Consider the following 21,252-nt stretch of genomic DNA (forward strand, 5'->3'; position numbering starts at 1 on the left):
AAGAACCAAAAACAAATCCTCACACAATAAATATCTCCACCACAACAAAAGACAAAACCAAAGGAGTTTCTATGTCTTAAGATTAACATCTAGTCTTCATATTTAGGTGGTTAATAGTTAGGTAATATCTTTAACTTGAATTATTATAAAGATAAACAGTTATAACAACTTTTATCTGAGTGATCTGATCAGATCAGCTATATATTCCATATTAACCCTTAGAACACAGAGCATTTTGGTGGCTTTTTTCCATTACTATGTTTAAACATACAGTATACAGAGGGATATAAACATGTGCAATATAAAATATCTTATATCCTTTTTTCAGTACGTCTTTATTAAATTAAATTATATGTGAAATTTGGATACTTCACAGTTTGTTTTTTATGAATAAAAAGTAAAGAAACAACAATCTAATTGTGTGACTTCTGCACAATCAGTGTACAACACATTTTACCCCCAGGAAGTCCATATAAGGAGTTATGTATTTTTCCCACAGCAATTTACCAAGGGCACACCTGCGGCAAAATAACCATGTATCTATTGTGAAATGATTTGGTTTGTGTTTTTTTTTCCAATTAAAAAAAAAATAAAGTTTGTTTAGCAGCCAAAACCTAAACTAAACTAAACCTGTTATCCTCCCTTTTGACCTTTTTGTGCAGACTTATCGCCAAACAGACCAAAGAGGGAGATATGAAATAAAGTCCCCATCTTTCCACCGCATATGTCACAAGTTATTCAGTTTCTCTCCATATTTTTATGTTTTTTTTCCCACTCCAGTGAACGAGAGCCCACAGTCTTTTCTCCCACAGGGACTGAGTATGTGTCTCAAAAATTAAAGTCAGTTTTGCGATTTTAAAACACGTTGTGCATATTGCGGGAAACCATTTGCATTCGCGCTCAATATTCCTCAAAAATCCTCAAAGTGTAAGAACTCCATTCTCACTGATGATGTGAAATCTCTGATGTCTCTGAGTTGCTGCCACTCATGAAGTGATGGGGGGGTTTTCTGCTGCTTCAAAACCAGGATTGTACCATTTTGTGGTCCCCATTTTTTTACAATATCGCATGATACCTTGATAACACTCAAACCAATCCATATGTCCTCTTTGTCTTTTTTGGATTAAATGCAAGAAAACACTGGAAACAGTCAACATTCTTCCAAGATTATGCAAAATAAACAATTGATTTCAAATTCACAACGCAAAGTAGCAATTAAAAAACAAATAAAAATCCAAGAAGAGGAATATAATATTATATTCTGTGGAAACGATAAGGCATTGACAGAAAAATAAGTCGCAATTTATTTCTGCTGTTGTGAAGGTGCTGGTCTCACATCATCCTTTGTCCAACTTCACTTGAACCGTCTCTTATTCATGTTTTAGCATAAACCCACCATTGTTTGGGTCATTTTCCTCCGCTCTCTGCGGCAGCTTTCTCTGCCCTTGATGCCGACTGCTGAGATGGAGCAGCCCTTAATTCAAACAGGAGCTCACATGAGTCAATGATGGATGGAGCTTTTTTTTTTTTTGGTTTTCCTCCCCAGTGGCAGCAGGTCAAGCAACCGATATCTCACATCCCTCACATGCCTGTTTGTGTAATAACAGACATCGGGTTTCTGTTTTTCTTCTTCTTCATCTTGAATCCCATCCTCACCCACATCTTTTCTCTTCCTCTGCCTGGTTTCCATTGTTATCACCCGCTCTCTCCTGCTTCATTCGGCACAAAACAGAAGATTGTGTGTGAATGTCAATACAGCAGTTTGTTTACTCATGCAGTCCCTGTGGATAGATGGTCAGGTCAGCTTTTTTATCACTTACACTTCGCTTCAGCTTTAGCAGAGTCCATTGTTTTGTTTTGTTGTGTGTGTGTGTGTGTGTGTGTGTGTGTGAGAGAGAGTGTGTGTGTTTCTTTGTTTTGCACTGATGATACTGTTGTAAATGTGCAGATGGAGGCAGTGGTGTTGTGGTGTGGCTCACCTGTGGTCACTCGTGAGGGAGTATGAAGTAGAGCTGAAACGAACCATTATTTTCATAAATCAATTAATCGTGTGGTCCATAAAATGTCAGAAAAAGTTTTTAAAAAAATGTTGATCAGTGTTTATCAAACCTGGAAATAATGAGGCTCTCAAATGTCTTGTGGTGTCCACAAACCAAAATTATTCCGTTTTAATGACTTCTGTTGTTATGTAGCAAATAAACCAGACAATATTCACATTTAAGAAGCTGAAACAATCATAAATCTTGTTTTAATCATGAAAAAAACAGGTCTAATTTGTGACTTCTGCACAATTATTCCTAATGTATATTCCTACTAAAAATGCAATATATAATGAACACAAAAGAAGAAGGAAAAACACAGTTAATTAAAGCCTGAATATGTGACCTATAAACACACACACACAGGATGTCCATATAAGGAGTTGTGTATTATTCCCACGGCGAGTGACCTGCGGCACAGATCCGCTCTCAGGATTAAGTAAACATTCGTTAAGTGGCTTCTTTATAAGAAACACAACAGGGAAGCAACTTATGTGCCTTTCTAACAGAAATCAATTCATCATACCAACTGTGATCCAATTTTCATGCTGCAATATATAAAAAGCATCCATTTTCAAATGCCTTTTTTTTTGCCTTTTTTTCGATTGGAGCTGCAGTGTCAGTAACACAAATGTGCTCTGGTGCAGTTTAAAGAGTTGAGCCTGAATGTGAGTGTGTGGCAAAATGACAAGAAGAAATGCAGGAATAGAAAAAGTAGAGCTATGTAAAACCTTTCCTTAATAAGCTAGAATATTAATACAATAAATGGAATGGAATCACAGTATTTGAGATAATGTATTTCCTGTTTGTTTGGGTAATTACTGGTAGGACGTCAGTGGACTCTGATCAGTCCTTCAGCTGTGTACTTAGTCTGGCAGCTGCCGTCAGAGCCGCTCGGATTCAAGGACGATTATGCAAACATCGCACATAAAAGAGATCGCCTTATTTATCTGCACTGTGTGTGTGTGTCTCTGACAAAAAAGCAATTAGGACGCACCGGCGTAGCAAATATCGAGAAGACTGATGTGAACATGTCACAGTTTATCCTTAAAAGATGTGAATTATAGACCGTGTCGTTATAAAAACAAAAAGATATGACTCGTGAAGACGACACAGTTGTCCTTTTCGCGTCCAGCGCCTTTGTTGCAAAGGTAGAACAATGCATTTTGCGCTGGGTAACACGATGTGTGGTCAGGTGCAGCAGAACGTCAGTGTTATTGACCAACAAAAACCTGCTCTAAGTCAATGGCTTTTATGATTTCCATGCTTATACATAATGAAGGTTCACAATGCACATAAACTCTGCTTGTTACACACTTTTACACACAGTCTGTGTATTTAAATAAGGCCCTTGGTGTCACAGTGCCTTTTTTTATTGATGCAACACATCCTATCTTATTGCATTGTGATGCCCATCATAGATCTATTAAGGGCTGTTCCTTTCGACACACTGTGGGAATAAAATAAGCAAGGAAAGGTCAAACAACAACAGTGTTGTGAAAAAGTACCCCCCCCCCCCTTTCTGATTTCTTTTTTTTTTGTTTGACACACTTAAATGTTTCATTTTATCAAACAAATTTAAATATATGACAAAGATAATCCAAAATGCAGTTTATATGTGATGATTTTATTAATTAAGGGAAAAAAATACCAACTCTGAATGGCTTAAAAAAAAAAAAAAAAAATGGAGGTTTTGTAGTGGTCTAGTCAAAGTCCACACTTGGCATGAGCTGAAAAAGGCGGCTCACGCTCAGAAACCCTCAAATATGGCTGAATGAAAACTATTCTGCAAAGAAGACTGGGCCAAAATTCCTCAACAGTGATGTGAAAGACTCATTATCGCAAACACTTATTTGCAGTCGTTGCTGCTAGCACGGTGGCACAACCAGTTATTAGGTTCAAGGGGCAATTACTTTTTTCACATTATAGGCCCAAGTGGGTTTGGATAGTTTTTGTTCCCGAATCAATGAAACCATCAACTGCATTTTGGGTTTTATTTGAGTTAGCGTTGTCTAATATTTTCGATTTGTTTGATAAGCCGAAACAGGAAATTACATTTTAGGATGTTGCTTTTAGCAGATGGGAAAGACAAAATGTACGTTTTTTGTACTGCGTTGCAGAATTCCGAATTTGATTGTGTATCTGTGGCAGTAGCAGCTGTGGAGTTTGAGTGAATCAGAAAAATATTGCTCTTAAAAAGCAGACATCACAGGAGGTTTTATGTTACAATATTATGAGAAAAACTTGTTTCAAACTGTGGTCAGATATATTACACCAGAGGCAGGAGGCGACGAGTACGGCAGGATCATCATGTCTGGGTCTGAGTATGAACTTCAATTTTAATATTTCAACAAGCAACGATGAACTTTCTGGATGAAGTTCGGTGGGACATTCAGGGTGATAGCAAATGCAAAGATAGAAGATAGTAAACAAGCCAAGTTATCTCTAAGCTACCTATCTAGCGGGAGCGTACCTATGTTCCCTGCTTTGCCTTAACGGGTCCAATAATAGATAGGGATTATTTTTTCCGACATCATTTCCTCAACTGCTATATTGTGCGACATTGGTCTATTCCTACAATGATTTGATTAAATTTAATTTAATTTAAAGCGGAACTAGAGCGGAAGTTCCTATTATCGCTGTTTTTTTTGGTGTGTATCTGCATCATTACCTTGTTTATGAAGCCCTGACGGTTCGAAACAAACAGTTCAGCCATTGCTGAGAACGTTGTGTTTTATTGTAATCTCGGGGCTCAACGAGATCACTGAAAATCCCGTAATAGTTACGTAAGCAGCGGTTCTCCTGAACAACCGATCGTCCTGCTCCGGGCGGTAGTCCGGGCACATCCGGTTACGTACATTGAACCGCAGAAGAAGAATAACGTCCGTTGTGGAGGTTTTTCACGAGCGACAGTGTCTTCTGACTCTGGGTCTGACTCCGGTTTAAAGTCATAAATGGGACTGCGGCGTGGAGTCGTGACGAAGCTATTTTTAAACACTGTTAAAACAATGTTTTGATAATGAGGAGCAGTGCATCCGCCGTTCCAGAGGGGGGCGCTGCGCTTCTGAGAACGGATGTGCTGGATAGTACTGGCCAATCACAAGACTCTGTCTTCTGGGGGTGAAAGTTCACTCTGAAATCTCGCAGCAGAAAAACACTGTCAGAAAAGAGGATTTCTATCGGCTAGTTTACAGCAACTAGGAGGTTTTTGACCATAAAAACAAGTTAATATATGTAAGTAGACCTCCATAACTAACATTTATGTGCAACAGGACCACTCTATGTGACCTTTAATTTGAATTAACCACTAACCCTTACCCTAACCCTAATATTGTCAGTTTATTTTGAAAAGTGCTGGAGAAAATATCCATATGCTTACCCTAACCCTAACCCTGGGTCCTTTTGGGGGAAAGCGGGGAACATGGAGATGATCCCCTATCTTGCCATCTTTAAGCTAATATGCTAATCATTAAAAAGCAGTGCATTAGACGAAAAGATCGATTCATAAATATACAGGTCATTGTCTACTATCTAATCCAACCATCAACTGTTTGGACAGTTTGGAACGACAAAATTAGACAATCTGATCCAGTGAGGCGACCTGGTGGTTACAGGGTGAATTTAAATGTTATAATGAGAGAAAGGCACAGTAGGTTTTTTTTGTTTTTTTTTGCCACTGCGAATGAAAGGACGGCCCCAGAGCGAGCTTTTATTTTGCACCCCCGCATAAACTTAATCACAGCTATTTATCAGCGAAGCGCTTCGGTGTCAGTCGCAACACCCTGTTGTTAACCTACATACTGCGACGAGGGAGACGTTCAAACGCGACGCCGTCGCCGAACGTAATGATGTTTGAGGAATCCTAGTGGGCGCTAAGTGTCTCGCATTACTGCAACAAAGCGGTCACGGCGGGAGGGCGAGCGTCGTCGCTCATCAGCTGACAGACAGCGAGCGGAGCAAACTGTGAAATCACTTGTGCGGTTGTCCAGCAGCCGACAGCAGGACTCTGCAACAATAACAAGCCCTGTGGTCAAACATCCACTGCTTCAAAAATAATCCTTTCCTATTTTTGTCTCCCTGCCGCCTCCCTCCTCCTGTCTGCCATGACTTACCAAACAACACAAGTAAAGTTTGACTTAGAGAAGAAGAAAAATAACCCACTGAATCTGAGATTTAATAAGAAATAAGTTTTAGCTGTATTTAACCCTTAGAACATAGAGCATTCAGGCTGCTTTCTTCCCCATTACAACCTATAGGCAATCTGATGAAATACGATATAAATTGACACGTTAAGCGTGAAGATGTGACCTGTAAACCACAGGATGTCCATATAAGGAGTTGTGTATTATTCCCACTGCATTTACCGAGGGTGCGTCTGTGGCGCTGATCTGTGCCGCGTGATCGCTAAGGGTTAAAAGACTGACATAGTCTTTGGCGTCTGGAGAGTGATGTCAATGCATAGAAGCCTGAAAGTCCATGACCAAATGAGCCTATGCTTGTCACTTGATATAACATCAGGACACATTTTCCTGAGGAGTTTGTGGTTTGAGCCTCTAATTTCTGGTCTTCTTGTAACTTAGCTGTTCATTAGATGTTTATTTCCTGAATTATGGTTCTATTTAAGCTAAAAAGAGCCACTAAAGCAGAGTCCATCCATCACAGGGTCACATATAGAGACAAACAACCATTCACTCTCACTCTCACACCTACTGTCAATTTAGAGTGACCAATTCACCTAATCCCCATATCACATGTTTTTGGACTGTGGGAGGAAGCCGGAGAAAACCCACACACACACAGGGAGAACATGCAAACTCCATGCAGAAAGGCCCTTGTTCCAAAGTGGTCCGAACGGGGACCGAACCCAGGAACCAGTCTTCTTGCTGCAAAGGCAAGAGTGCTAACCACTACACCAACCGTGGGCACCTGTTAAAGCTAAAAGAGCCACTAAAGCAGAGTGTGCTTTAGAATGTGTGTGTCTCTGGTGTGATTGACAGCAGATGTCGTTAATGACGATCCGTCAGTCCTCGGCTCCACCCTCTTATCCAAATATGGTGTCTTCCTACCGGTTCTCATCCCGAGAGCATCATACATCCGTGTCAGAAAGACTCCTATAAGACTCCTATATGTAAACCCACATTTAGACACGTTTCAAAAACTCAAAATGACACTTCTGGCACTTTTGGCCAATCTGCAAAAAACTCAAGGCTTCATAGTTAACAACCCAACATGTGACATCACAGTGGGCTGTGCCACTTCATTTATATTCTCTATTAGTACAAACATGATCAATAAATCCATGGACTCTATCCCGCTGTTGTATCTCTGTCAGCCTCACACGAGGAGGACAATGAAAGGCAGTCAATTTGTCGTTTTAACCAATCATCAGTGCACATAATTTGCCCCCCTTCGACTTCTCTCCTCTAAGAGGATTTAAGAAAGTTGTTATGTTCCCTCTTAAATGCAGAAGACCCAATAACTCAGCCCCTAAGAGGTGGTTCAGTCAGTGATTACAGATTTGTTATTATCTAAAGTGGAAGACTTTATGCATGGAGTTTGCATGTTCTCCCTGTGTGTCCGTTTTCTTCCCACAGTCCAAAAACATAGGATATGGGGATTAAGGTCAATAGGACACTCTAAATTGACCATAGGTGCGATTGTGAGAGTGGGTGGTTGTTTGCCTCCATGTGTCCCTGTGATGGACTGGTGATCTGTCCAGGGTGTGACCCCCGCCTATCGCCCCCATGTCAGCAGAGATGAGGCACAGCTCCACCCACGATGCCGCATGTGGAGGATAAAGCGGTAGAAGATGGATGGATGGATTGAATATTTTCATCCAGAGTGATAGAAAAAACCATCACCACCACCAACCCCAAATGAAATAAAAGTGAAAGTACCAGCATGTCTGAGCAGAGAGCGGCCCCTTTAGAGGCACAATGGTCAACGGTGCATGGTGCCCGACGTCTCAGGAGTCTCGTTGCGTTGAAAAGAATTTGTCTTTAGACAAATGTTTTAGTGGAACTTTAACAAAGCACTCTTTCGTGTGTATTTTTTAAGTGGCCCTTGAGGAAATTGGTGATATGCAGGACCTGCACTCTTCTCTCTTTGAGGAAAAGGAACTCTGTTTGTTTTTCCCCACAATTTAATTCAATTTGCTCCACTACGTGCACGCCAACATTGGCTCACGGCTTTGGTCAGTGAGTTCTTCCAGACCCTTCATTCCACTGGCAATGGCTTTGTGTTATCCTGAAGGAGCCGAGGAGATGTCACTATAGTTCTTACCTGGCTGCCTCTGTCCCGACTGTTGTCCAGCAGCGGCCGCGCACCTGTGTAAGCACATTAACGGAAGCCCAGAGGAGTCACACTAAAGAATGAGGCATGTCACAGCTCGTAATGACCATTAATTGTGTAATTTGTAAGTTTTCCTCTCACGGCAGGAGAAATTGCAAGGGGAGAAAAAAGAGGAAGTTGTAATTCCTTCTCTCTCCTCTGTCCCCTATTTTCCTTTCACACCAAAGGTGACAGAGATTATTTTATTATTAAAAAGGATTTAAGGTGTTTTTCTCAGGCTTTTCTAGGGCTTACACCGTGAGATCTGTTAGGCTTCTCTCTCTGTATTATTGTTCTTATTAGTAGTATTTTATTAGACGGTGCACTATGTGTGACAATAAGATATGTCTACTTTATCTAAATCCAGATTAGGAGGCCGTGTATGTGAACCATAGAATTATTCCATCTTTCAACACAATAGACATCGTTGCTTATTTAAATGAAATATCGAAAAAAAAAAAAAAGAATATTAACCTTTCCTTATTTTCACCCAAACCATGATTTTTTTTCCCCCTCCGAAGTCTAAAGACGTAGTTTTTAAATCTGGAAGCAACAAAACAGTGACATTTTGATAAGCTTAAAGGTTATATTTTAAAGATTATGATGACCTTTTTTATCCCCCTATTTACAGAGTGTAGTCAAAGCATTCTGAGCAGGGAATGGCATCTCTGTGGGTTCCCTACATTTTAAAGTAAATCCTCCTAATATGTCACAGAGTCTCAGGAATAATATTCATATAACAAACTGAACTCACCAACAACAACAGTACAGCCAAAATATTTGAATTAAAATAAATCTTTTGCAGACTGCAAATCATGTTTATGTTTTGAAATCATGTTTTGGCATGTGGCGCCACCTACCGCCGTCTACCAATCATTGCAGTCAGTAGAGTCTCAGCTGCCGAGCAACCGAGGGTTGCCAGTTACGTCAGAAAACGAAACCTAAAAGACCTCGGTATTTTGAATTTGAATGTAGTAACCGCTTTTGGCCACATTCTTATATATGGCACCTTTAATATTGACCAATATCAGATGGTCACAGACTCAAACAACTTCAGAAAATGCAGTAATTTAGTTTAATTTAGTAAAATTGGGCTCATTTGACACCCACATGGGTCACAGGATCGGTTCTTGGTGTTGCCAAATGGATCTGGAAGGCAAAAATATTCAAAATTCAACTGTCCGTTTATCAGTGATGAAGGGTGTTTTTTTGTGAGAGACAGTGCCTGTCTGCACAAGTCACTGATTTGTAAAACCCCCAATTTACTTTGTGACATCACAGAATCATGAACTACTGAATCTAAGCCTGACCCAAGTGAATGTTGTTCTTGTATTCAACCCCAACCTGAGCTTGATCCAAAATGGAGCCACCAGCCACCAGCCACATTATTCTAAACCATATACTTGTGTCACTATTTTTTGAAGCAACGTCTTTTTCTGTCTCGCGCAGGTACGGGGACATGGTGCCGAAAACAATCGCCGGCAAGATCTTCGGCTCCATCTGCTCCCTGAGCGGCGTGCTGGTCATCGCCCTGCCCGTCCCCGTCATCGTCTCCAACTTCAGCCGCATCTACCACCAGAACCAGAGAGCGGACAAACGCCGCGCTCAGAAGGTTAACATCATTAGCCTTCACATCTGCTCCTATGGGAACAGGATGTGTAGTAAAACATTGCTATTACCTGGTCGTATACGAGTACATTGTACATGCTCTCCAAAGTGGCACGGGATTATTAGAGATGATTACATTAATGAGAGTATGATGTGTTTATTGTAAAATTCAACACACACACACACACACACACACACACATTTCAAGTACCAAATGCTACCTATGCACTCATTACACTCACCCAGTGGGCTTGACCTTTCCGCAGGCCTACATAACAGTGTTATTTAGTCAGAGAGCAGCTGCTGATAGCTAATTGAAGAGGGAGAATGTCTGGTTTTCAATCCGTCGTCATAAAAAAGTCCCGTATGTGACTGTTTTTCCCTCTATCACTCTATCAAGATCTCACCAGTCCAGTCCGGTTTGTCTGTCAGCAGGTTTATTCCCGAGAGAAATGTCATATATATATATATATACTGTATATATGTATGTATGGATGTAACTGACAGCGTTATACAAGGCAAAATGCCAGGCAACTCCTCATCTCCTCACAGGCTGTGTTCACACAAGATGGCAGATGGCATCCTGGGGCACGATAGCTAAAGGACAAGCACACAAGACAGAGGAGTGTAGAGTGAGTGTATTCTGGGATTATTATGAGGGAAAAGTGGATGAGAAAGTTGCAAGAAGATGCAGGTCTGGAATATTCCTGTGGAGTTCTGCTAAATCTCGCTTGATCTCAGTGATGATGGCGCTCTGTGCCACTCACTTGAGTCATGCGATGTCCTGCTCTGGCAGTGACCTGTGATTGGTCAAAGCCTCCTGCGACAGCTTTAGTTGTAAGAGTCGGTGAATGAGTTTCGTTCTCTCTCTTTACTTCGTGCTGAAAGGACATTATGGGATTATTAACCCTTTACCAACAAGTGTACAGCACAAACGCACTTCACATTGCCGAAATTGCGCAACGGTTTGTGCTATTGGAGAAACTCCAGCGGTTTCCGAAAGCTGAGAAGTTGCACGTCAAAGCCGACGTGTGCTTGTTACAGTGATTTTACTCGCGCTGTTGCAGGAAGCCGGCGAATAAGTGTCTTTTTCACTAGAGAGGAGAGCGTTGTCTGTGCAAAAGTGACCATTTTTTTCGACATTGAGACAAAGACTCAAAACAAATGTTATTTTAAATATGTGTTATACACTCTTAGAAATAAGGGTTCCAAAAGGGTCCTTCTACAAGGGCTGAGGTTCTACCTGGAACCATTTGCTTCTGAAAAACCCTTTTCCTGAACAAAGGGTTTTTTAAGGGTTCTTGGTAACACTAATGGTTCCAGTAAGAACCATTTTGATCCAGAGAACCCTTTAAAACCCCTTTTACTGAATAAAGGTTTTTAAAAGGGTTCTTGGTGGAACCTTTATAAAAAGGTTCTACCTGGAGCCAAAAAGGGTTCTCCTATGAGGACAAGCCCAAGGACCTTATATGGTTCTACTTAGCACTTTTATTTCTAAGAGGGGAGTGTTCAAATTTCAAATTTAACACACATAATCTGGTGTTCGTTTTCCTTTATTTTAATTCACTATTTTAACATTCAGTAAATGGTAAATAATTGCCAGATACTGAAAGTTATTCTGGAAAAATGGGCAAAAACACTTACTGACAGGACATGTTATGGCCCTTTTATGGTATTAAAGGGTTACATTATAATGTGTATCATCAGTATAAAAGACTCACAAAGATAAAACAAAACACTAAAGCCAATTACATTGACTAAAAATATTCATTTAATTAATTAACAATATGAAATCATTTAACATTAAATCAATTAACATCAGTAATGGTAGTTGATTTCCACTCACTATAACCCCATATATACAGTGACTCTAAAAACATCAATCCACATTCTTTTGTGTTGCACAAAATGAAAACATGTAACTACCTTTAAAAAAAAAATGTACTTCAGGGTCAAATCCTTGACAAATCAGTTTCAACACCGAGCAAACGAATAAACCACAGACAGATCAGCCTGTGCCTCCTCAAAGTGAATCAATTGTACATTTATGCTGCTTCGCGATGTAACAGTGACTCTCTGTTGACACACACTCTGTTGTTCTTGATCAAACGCAGACACAGATGTTTCCGAGCATCCGATTTCTATTTTTAGAGCCGAGACTGATTCTGTATAGTTTTCATGACACAGCCTTATTTTTTTTTGCTACGTTTAAGGCTGGTATTGGATTCATGGACGGCTGATGCAACCTAGAGGTCTTTATTTTTTACATCAAAATGAAAGCGTGGGCATGAATAAAGTAGGGAATATGAAAATAGAGCGACATGGAAGTGTTGCAGTCTGTTGTTTGCTTTAAGCTCCATATACCATGTAATCTTCTTGCACATAAAAACTGCAAAAAAATCAGCATGCAGCAGCAGCAGCAGCAGCAGTAGCAGCAGCTTCCCTTCACCGGCCTGTGTTGTTTTTCTGTTCTTAAAATGTAATGGAAAAAAGTTATTATGTCACCACTTCACTCACTGTGCACCTGTGAGCTGAGTTTTCTCTGCACAAAACTGGCGCCTCATAGAGAAGGTGCAGCAGTAACAGAAGGGGAATACTGCAGATCTGTATTACTTTAACGCTGCTTTCTCCTCCTCCTCCTCCTTCTACTACTACATTTCTGCTCACGTCTTGATCATCTTCATTCTTATCTAACGACAGGCTGCTCAGAGCTCCCCACTGCACTTATGTTGTCATCGGGGAATTTGACTTCGCAAAAAACGGTCCAATCATGTACCCATGGTAACTTCAAAGTCAGGAAAATAGAAAGCAGAGAATCCCCGATTGAATTTCTTTATGAGCCAGAGTGTGTGGTGTGTGTGCCCAGTGTTTTGGTCGCTCACTGCAGGTATGAAGGTGCACACGCTCCTTTTATTGTACTTATTTTTCTGTTAAAGCGGAACTAGACCGGAAGTTCCTATTATTGCTGTTTTTTTGGTGTGTATCTGCGTCATTACCTTGTTTATGAAGCCCTGACGGTTCGAAACAAACAGTTCAGCCATTGCTGAGAACGTTGTGTTTTATTGTAATCTCGGGGCTCAACGAGATCACTGAAAATCCCGTAATAGTTACGTAAGCAGCGGTTCTCCTGAACAACCGATCGTCCTGCTCCGGGCGGTAGTCCGGGCACATCCGGTTACGTACATTGAACCGCAGAAGAAGAATAACGTCCGTTGTGGAGGTGTTTCACGAGCGACAGTGTCTTCTGACTCTGGGTCTGACTCCGGTTTAAAGTTATAAAAGGGACTGCAGCGGGGAGTCGTGACAAAGCTATTTTTAAACACTGTTAAAACAATGTTTTGATAATGAGGAGCAGTGCATCCGCCGTTCCAGAGGGGGGCGCTGCGCTTCTGAGAACGGATGTGCTGGATAGTACTGGCCAATCACAAGACTCTGTCTTCTGGGGGTGAAAGTTCACTCTGAAATCTCGCAGCAGAAAAATACTGTCAGAAAAGAGGATTTCTATCGGCTCGTTTACAGCAACTAGGAGGTTTTTGACCATAAAAACAAGTTAATATATGTAAGTAGACCTCCATAACTAACATTTATGTGCAACAGGACCACTCTATGTGACCTTTAAGACCAAAAACTTCTACCAGAAGGCTCAAATTTTGAAAAGACGACAAGCTTGATTGTACTAGTGCACAATGAGCGGTGGCGGTACCATCAGTGCGTCAGTGACTGCTGAAGAAGTAAATGGACTGGGGTCACTCTGGTAATGGGAGAGCAAAGTCAAGTGGAACCACACTGAAAAATGGCAGGTTGTCAAGTAGAAGGAGGAGGATCAGGGGGGGAGTGGGGGCAGACAGGCGATGTGAGGGCAAAACAAATGGATGGATGAGATGAGAAGGCAAGGAAGGAGTTAACTGAGAAGGAGGAGATGAAGGAGACAGTCCAAGAAAAGAGAAAGAGAGTCGGACTGGTGCGAAAGGAAAATGTCTCTGTGTGGAGTAGTTTCAAGGCTCACTTGTCTTTGGGGTTGAACACTGTGTGCCTTTTTCCCCCCCACACACACTTCTACACACTGAGTGTCTTCTTCCTGTCACAGTGTGGCTGGTAATTTTAGAAGCACATAGACTTGATTTGCTTGGTCAACCGAGAACCAGAGATGAGGGAGTAAAATAATGAGAGTCCATTATCATGGAGCTTTGGACACAGTGTTAAGGAAGTTCGGGAGTTAGGTTTTCCTCTTAAGCCATGAAAAACCATCCTCCTGCCCACACTTTATGCCCATATTTATGAATAATGATTTGCTTGTTGAGTTTTTAACCCTTTAATACCTTTTTTAACACCTGCTTTTGCCCATTTTTCCAGAATAAATTTCAATATCAGGCAGTTATTTACAATTAACTGCTTGCTTGGTTGAGTCTTCGTCTCAATGTCCAAAAACAGGCCCAAAAAAATGGAAATGATATACAGGCGTTTTTTCCAACTCTCTCCACTCTGGTGACAAAGGCGAGTGAAATTACCGTAATAACCACACGTTGGCTTTGACGTGCAACTTCTCAGCTTTCAGAATCCGCTGGAATTTTTCTGATAGCACAAATGTCGCGTAACTATGGTAATGCAAAGTGCAAACGTGTTGTCAGCAATATTAAAGGGTTAAGTTTGTTGTTTTGAAATATTAATTGTATGAAAAAGTTGCCCTTTATTCTTGTTCTACTTACTAAGAGTCACATTTTTATTTGAATCTCATCCTATGCCGTTCTTGTCTCCTGAAAGAAAATCAGCCTCAATTCTAAAAGTGAAATTGGACATATTATGCAAAATCATCTTTTTAATAATTGAAATCCTTATATTCGGGACTCTGTCCGCGAAAAGTTCTATTCTTGGCTCCACAGTGCAGCACAGAGTTCTACACAAACTTCCAGCCTCAGAGGATTCATCTGTCCAGTGGATTCATGTTATATATGACGGCAATGTGAGCCTGCAAATGATCACTTTTCCAAATGCTAACTGCTGTTAGCTCCCAGTAGCCTCTGTGGCTGATGTCATTTCCTGTCCCTTAAGTTTTTTTTTACTTTTTTTTTTAAGGTGGACCTGAAGACATACTACTAAACAGAGCGTTCTGAACAGGGCTGTTTTGACAGGGTGATTGAACTGCTGTGGTGCTTCATCCTTATGGTATTTTGACCAAATCATGTCACAGACATGTTCATTAGGACACCAGGGAACTAGTTTAACTTGGAGAAACAGGGTATAATATGAGTCATTTACCTTATTTCATTTCCTTCTAATCAGAGCGCAGGATAAAAACAACAAAGCCTCATTTTATCTATATTTAGAATAAGTTTGGATCAATAACCACATACATGTGTTACAGTGTAAAACAGATACTGTTATATTCATACGTTCCTAAGTATTGATCCTTCTGTGGCGTCTTTATGTGACTTAAAAACCTGCCTCAATTCTACAGATTGTTTTTTTTGAATTCAGTCAAACTTGATCACACCTAGAGAGAAAAAAAAAGGCTAAATTTCATCATTGAAGAGATTTCTTACATGAGAACTGCGCTCGTTGCAGTGCTCTTGCATTTACAGAGTGAATAAGTTCTTCGTAGCTCTGTGTCAAGCGGAGCCTTTGATAAATAATCAGGCAGCTCGTAACAGCCCCATCACTTTTAAATGCATGCTCTTTTTAAAAAATCGAGCTACGCTGAGAGACGCAGCCTCTCCTTTAGTTCGTTTCTTTTTCACTGTACATCACGCTGCACTCATTTACATATCATTACAGCTCTAGACTCCAGCAGTTCTGAGTCTCCTGTTTCTAAAATAACTTAATGGGATGAAAAAACGAGTAGGGAAAGGTTATAGAAATCTCTCATCTTATAGCCTACATGTCCAGTAGCTTCTGAGGCAGCACTGTATCATAAATGTATGATTATTTTTGGAGAAATTACACTATTTTCTTTCATTTCTCGCACTTTTCCAGGGGTAGAAAGAACACTGAAATATTCTACTCAAGTAAAAGTATCAGTATTTTTAATACAATTTTACTGAAGTACAAGTAAAAGTACTGGTCTGAAAATGAACTCAAGTTAAAGTTTAAAAAAGTAGCTTGTTTAACCCTTAAGAGTTCCTTTAAAAAGTTGTTTCCCTCTTTAAATGAGTCAGTCTTTTAAAAAGTACTTCATGGTATCCATGCTAATAACCAAACCTAATACTTTTTTGGGGGGGAAAATTATTGTAGTTTTTCCCCCTTTTTTTAGATAGAAAAACACTGGAGTTGTGAAAACAAACTGGACTTTAAAGGGTTAAAATAAAAAAATATATATGATTAATATTTTATATATATATTTCAGGCTGAAGTGGCTTTGAAAAAGTGACTCGTTTAAAGTTGAAAAATATATTTATATATAATGTTTTTTTACAGCTGTTTCTGGGAAGGTGGTGTTTTCTGCTGCTAGCTTCTTTATTTTGTAGCTTAGCCAGTTTTGGCTAATTTAAGAAACTGAGATGACAGTTCTAAAGTTGACCAAAAATATATATCCTCTGGAAATTTGACGTATATTCAAAACGGAATGGCAGGATACGGTGGAACTCTTAAGGGTTAAGGTCACAAAATTAGCACTAATGTTAGCACTTTTTTAGCACTGCCAACATTTCCGGTGTGTGAATTTTTTTTATTTAAATTCAGGTCATCATTTTGATGGTGATTTAAAATGTTGTGAATTACAGCACTTCCAGAAAAACATACTTAAGTAAAAGTAACAAGTACACAAATTACTCAATTACAGTAATGCTATTCATTAATTTACACCTCTGTTCATTTCTGTAAGGATTTCTGTTACGTTTTATTTTCTTAATTTTCCATAAATGTTTGAAAAACTGAAGTAAACTTCAAGGTTTACATTATTGTTATAAACTGCTCTCAGCCTCTAATTGGGGAGAATTAGCAAAAACATGATCAACCATCTTCTGTATTATCTGTAATGTTCTCATTGGCTGGCAGACTGCATCATGTTTTCAGTGTAATTATTTTTTTCCCTCATAAACGGTGGTTTTATCTCAAGGTGAAGTTTGAAGGTTTCGTATCTAATTCTGACGAACTTGAGATGTTTAAGGCCAAGGGCTTCAAATGCAGCCGTTTCAAAGAGATTCTTTGTTATTTATTTGGATCATCATTACCTTGATGCTCCTTGTTTGCTCCTACTTAAATAAAATTATAATAAAAACCAGCAGCAGAATAAAACCACGCTGTATTAGTGGAATAAGATAAGGCAGGGCTTAGGAAATAAATAAGTAACAAAGAAGGCACAATTGAAGAAAAGGAAACAGAAATTAATGAGGAAAGTTTAAAACTTTTGAACTCAAGTCTTTATATGCTTCATTTTTTTGTTTTAATGAGTTGTTTTTCTAAGTAAAATCTTTGGTAAAACTGTACCAAACACAGAGCCACGTAATGTTTGACATTTCATCTCTGGAACAGAACAGTAACAAATACAGTTTCTGTGGATTGGTTCCATTTGAGCGAAATCTTGTGATGGGTGAGATTTTGTTCGACCAGTTTGTGGCAACAGTTTTGGAAAAGGTCCATTTATGTGTCCGTGTGCACAAAGCAAGACGGACAGAAATTATTTTTAAAAAAAGTCGCGTAAGAACACGTCTGGAACTGCGTGAACCCACGACAACTGACACCTCTGGGAGAAAGTGTTCCTCTCACACAACATCACCGCCGCTCTAATGGCTGACGAAGAGCAAAATGCGGCCTGAAGCCAGGTTACAGAACTTTGTGGGAAAAGATTTCCCCAAAGAGCATAAAGGCAGTAATAGCAGCACATTAATGCTCCTGGTTTCAGAATTGAATGTTCCACACAAATATACTGTAGATGGACTCTTTGGGTATCGACACAGAACATTGCTATGGTGGCAGACTGAGGTCAAGACACTCAAAGTTGTTTTTTTGTTTTTTCTGTGACTCGTTTCATTTTCTCTCCACTCCGATCACATACCCTGGTTTATACAGTAGAGAAGTATTTCTGAGTTTCCTCCAAGTACCATTAGAGGAAGCTGACGTACCACAGTTTGAGAACCATGGCTCTATACCAGACAAGTCCAAAGTCCGGCCCGTGGGCCAATCATGGCCATAGGTCAGCTTCGGTTTTTATAATGTATTATTTACAGACAGGAAATCGCATGTAACAGGCCAGTCCAGAATAAACCATATGCTAGATTATCACCCTAGGCTGCTTTAAGGGTATAAAGTAGCCTACACTGTAAACCTTTGATGTAAATTTACAGTAAAATCTGAACAGTATTTTACTGTGCTATTGTCATACAGTATCATACTGTAAACTGCAATGCAATCTGGGAAGAAAAGAGAATGCCATTTTTTACAGGATTTAAAGGTGCATTATGTGATAAATCTTAAGCAACTGGCCATAAAATCCCCCTAATATGTCACAGAGACTCAGGAATAATGTTCATATAACAAACAGAACTCGCCAACAACAACAGTGCAGCTAAAATATTTGCATTGAAAAAAATATTTTGCATACTGCAAATCATGTTTACGTTTTGAAATCATGTTTTGGCATGTGGCGCCACCTACCGCCATCTACCGATCATTGCAGTCAGTAGAGTCTCTGCTGCCGAGCAACCACGGGTTGCCAGTTACGTCAGCAAACGAAACATAAAAGACCTCGGTATTTTGAATTTTAATGTAGTAACCGTCTTTGGCCACATTCTTACATATGGCACCTTTAAGAGTAATGGATTCAAATAAAGGTCAAATACTGTAAATATACAGTAATTTAGTGAAAAAATGTCATCAGTTTCATGCTGTAACGTACAGTAATATACTGTAATTCTAAAATACAGTAGTTTGCTGGTGAAGCTGCTGCCTGTAAATGACTGTAAACATAAACAGTGTTGTTTGTTCAACATTTTATTGGGGTTTCAGCTGTGTCATGTAAAGAAAGTGAGAACTGACTTAAATCTTGAAACAGGAACACAACCCTTGAACAAGAAGAAACTTGTGACAACAATCCACCACTATCACTATCACATATAAGAAAATGTGAAATGTGAAAAGATTGTTAGTAATTAGAGACTCGTTTCGGATAAATGTATGAAACGCACTTGATGACTTCTAGATCCTACATTTTGTCATATAAAAAAAGCTAAAATATAAATTATTCCAGGCTAAATACGCGTTCCTGTTCCTGTTTATAAAAATGAGTGAGTGAATAAATCACATAAGAGGGGTATACTCTGACCCAGGCCAAACTATACCCAGGTTTATTCTTGACAGGGGTTAATTTGGTCTCTAACACCGTGTTTGAACCCCACCTGTGACAAACAGACACATGCATTTATCTGCTATTATGTTATTTGACTCCAGGTGTCTTCATGTTTCACTCCTGTGTGGCTTAGATGTGGTTACATTGCTATTTAAAAATGATCATTTAAATTATTATAAAACAGTGCATTTGTATGTAACTTTTTCTGTTAAAAAAAAAAAAGGTGTGAATTCACCATTGGCCCCTGGAAATCGTCACATTATCAAATCTGACCCTGGTTGCTCTATGTTATATAGAACACCCTCCGTACTCCAACAATGCCACTGCGCCTGAGTATGATATAAAACACACAAATCAAGGAAAGGGCGTAACAAAGAGCAACACTGCAAAACTGCAATGCCATGGCTGCAGTATAACAGTGGCTATAAAGACTCATACAGAGTTTGAGTGATGACTTTGCAGATTTTCACTGTTAAATATGACATTGTATCATCCTCTGTGACCTCCTCCGCTGTAACCTCATCCTATTCTTCTTCTTCCCATGCTCAGAAAGCCAGACTGACCAGGATAAGAATAGCCAAGTCCAGCAGCGCCAACGCCTTCATCCAGAGAAAACGCAACGGAACCCTCAACGAACTGCTGGAGCTGACGGTGAGAAAGAAAGACCTCTGACAACTCTGAGACTCAAAGTAGGCGACGCGATAAGACCGGGAAGTCGTTTGTTTGGAACGTGTTCATTTGGAAATGACGACAAGTGTAATTCGTATGAGGGATCGTTGTGCTGCTTCTTTGTCAAAAAGCAATTTACTAATTATTTCAGTTCACTGCGGCTCAATAACTCGGGAGGCAGCACATTCGCAGAGAGTAGTGGACACAAACACGAGCATCTGTTCAAACAATAATTAACCAGAGGGTCATTTAAGAATCACTTATGAGTTGCAGCAGAAGTTGGACGTCATAACGTTTGTTGTTGTTTTCAGATTAGCGGAGGAGTTTATCAGCGTATCACACAAAGTCATTTACCTCGATATCGCTTCAGTCCCAGCCTTTATTTTATCAGTGTCAATGAAAGCATGAAATCACTGATATCAGAGGTTATTTTTTTTACAGATTCACACTGTGCTGAGAAGGTTACTTCTTTAAAAGAGCCTGGACGGACCAAAACGTTATCTGTCCTGCACACACTCTTCGTACGGGATGTGTCTCTTACATCTTACATCAAGATAATAAACTGTGATGGTCCCCTCTCTGCATAGCTGATAGATCATTTCTGTATAAATAAGTCAGAGAGCATTAACCAGAATCTCCACCTGACACAAGCCTGATGCATTTAATCTGAGCTCAAACATGTGCACAGATAAGAAAAATTAAGAAGTTCAGCCAACTTAAGGATACCTGACTTAAAAGGAAATATCATTTCAAACTGTTTTTGCAGAACCTGACTTTTTATGGACATTTTTATATACATAACACAAATTCATTATATAGAAACTGCTAATTTCAATGTATGGAATAATGCATTTAAAGTAAAGCAAGTCTATATGCCGATGTGTCCTTGGGCAAGACACTTTTAACCCTTAGTGCTCACTCCGCAGGTGCACCCATGGTGATTTGCTGCGGGAATAATACACAACTCCTTATATGGACATCCTGGGGGTGTGTGTTTATACTGTACGTCACTTATTCAGGCTTTAAAAACATGGTTTTTTTTGTCTTCTTATGTGTCGTTGAGTCAAAGTTAAGATTTATTTTATATCTCATTTTTAGTGGTGATATAAAATAGCAATAATTGTCTAGACGTCAAGGGTTTTTCTCTTTTTTTTTAAAGAAATAAAAACGAGCTAAGCGAACTTTGAAATTCAATCCGATTTTAAGAATTTTGAGTACTTTTTTTCTCAGGTGTCTTTTACAGAGTTGGTGAAAATCAGATTGCCAAGGTTGTAAGGATTTAAGATGCTCTATATTCTTATAGCCTCTGTAGATACTTTATATTTA

At 39.6% G+C, this 21,252-nt stretch overlaps 1 protein-coding gene across 1 annotated transcript in view; it reads left to right on the top strand.

Moving 5' to 3' along the window:
- Positions 1–21,252, top strand: part of LOC310930075 (A-type voltage-gated potassium channel KCND3-like) — a gene marked incomplete at both ends in the record, with an annotated part of 90,753 nt that overhangs the window by 59,356 nt on the left and 10,145 nt on the right. The window contains 2 exons of the mRNA XM_083892969.1: positions 9,819–9,981; positions 19,807–19,908. Coding sequence (XP_083749095.1) covers positions 9,819–9,981; positions 19,807–19,908 — 265 coding nt within the window. The remainder of the gene's footprint in view (positions 1–9,818; positions 9,982–19,806; positions 19,909–21,252) is intronic.

This window comes from Microchirus variegatus (assembly GCF_963457635.1).
Source record: "Microchirus variegatus genome assembly, chromosome: 7".
Taxonomy (NCBI): domain Eukaryota; kingdom Metazoa; phylum Chordata; class Actinopteri; order Pleuronectiformes; family Soleidae; genus Microchirus; species Microchirus variegatus.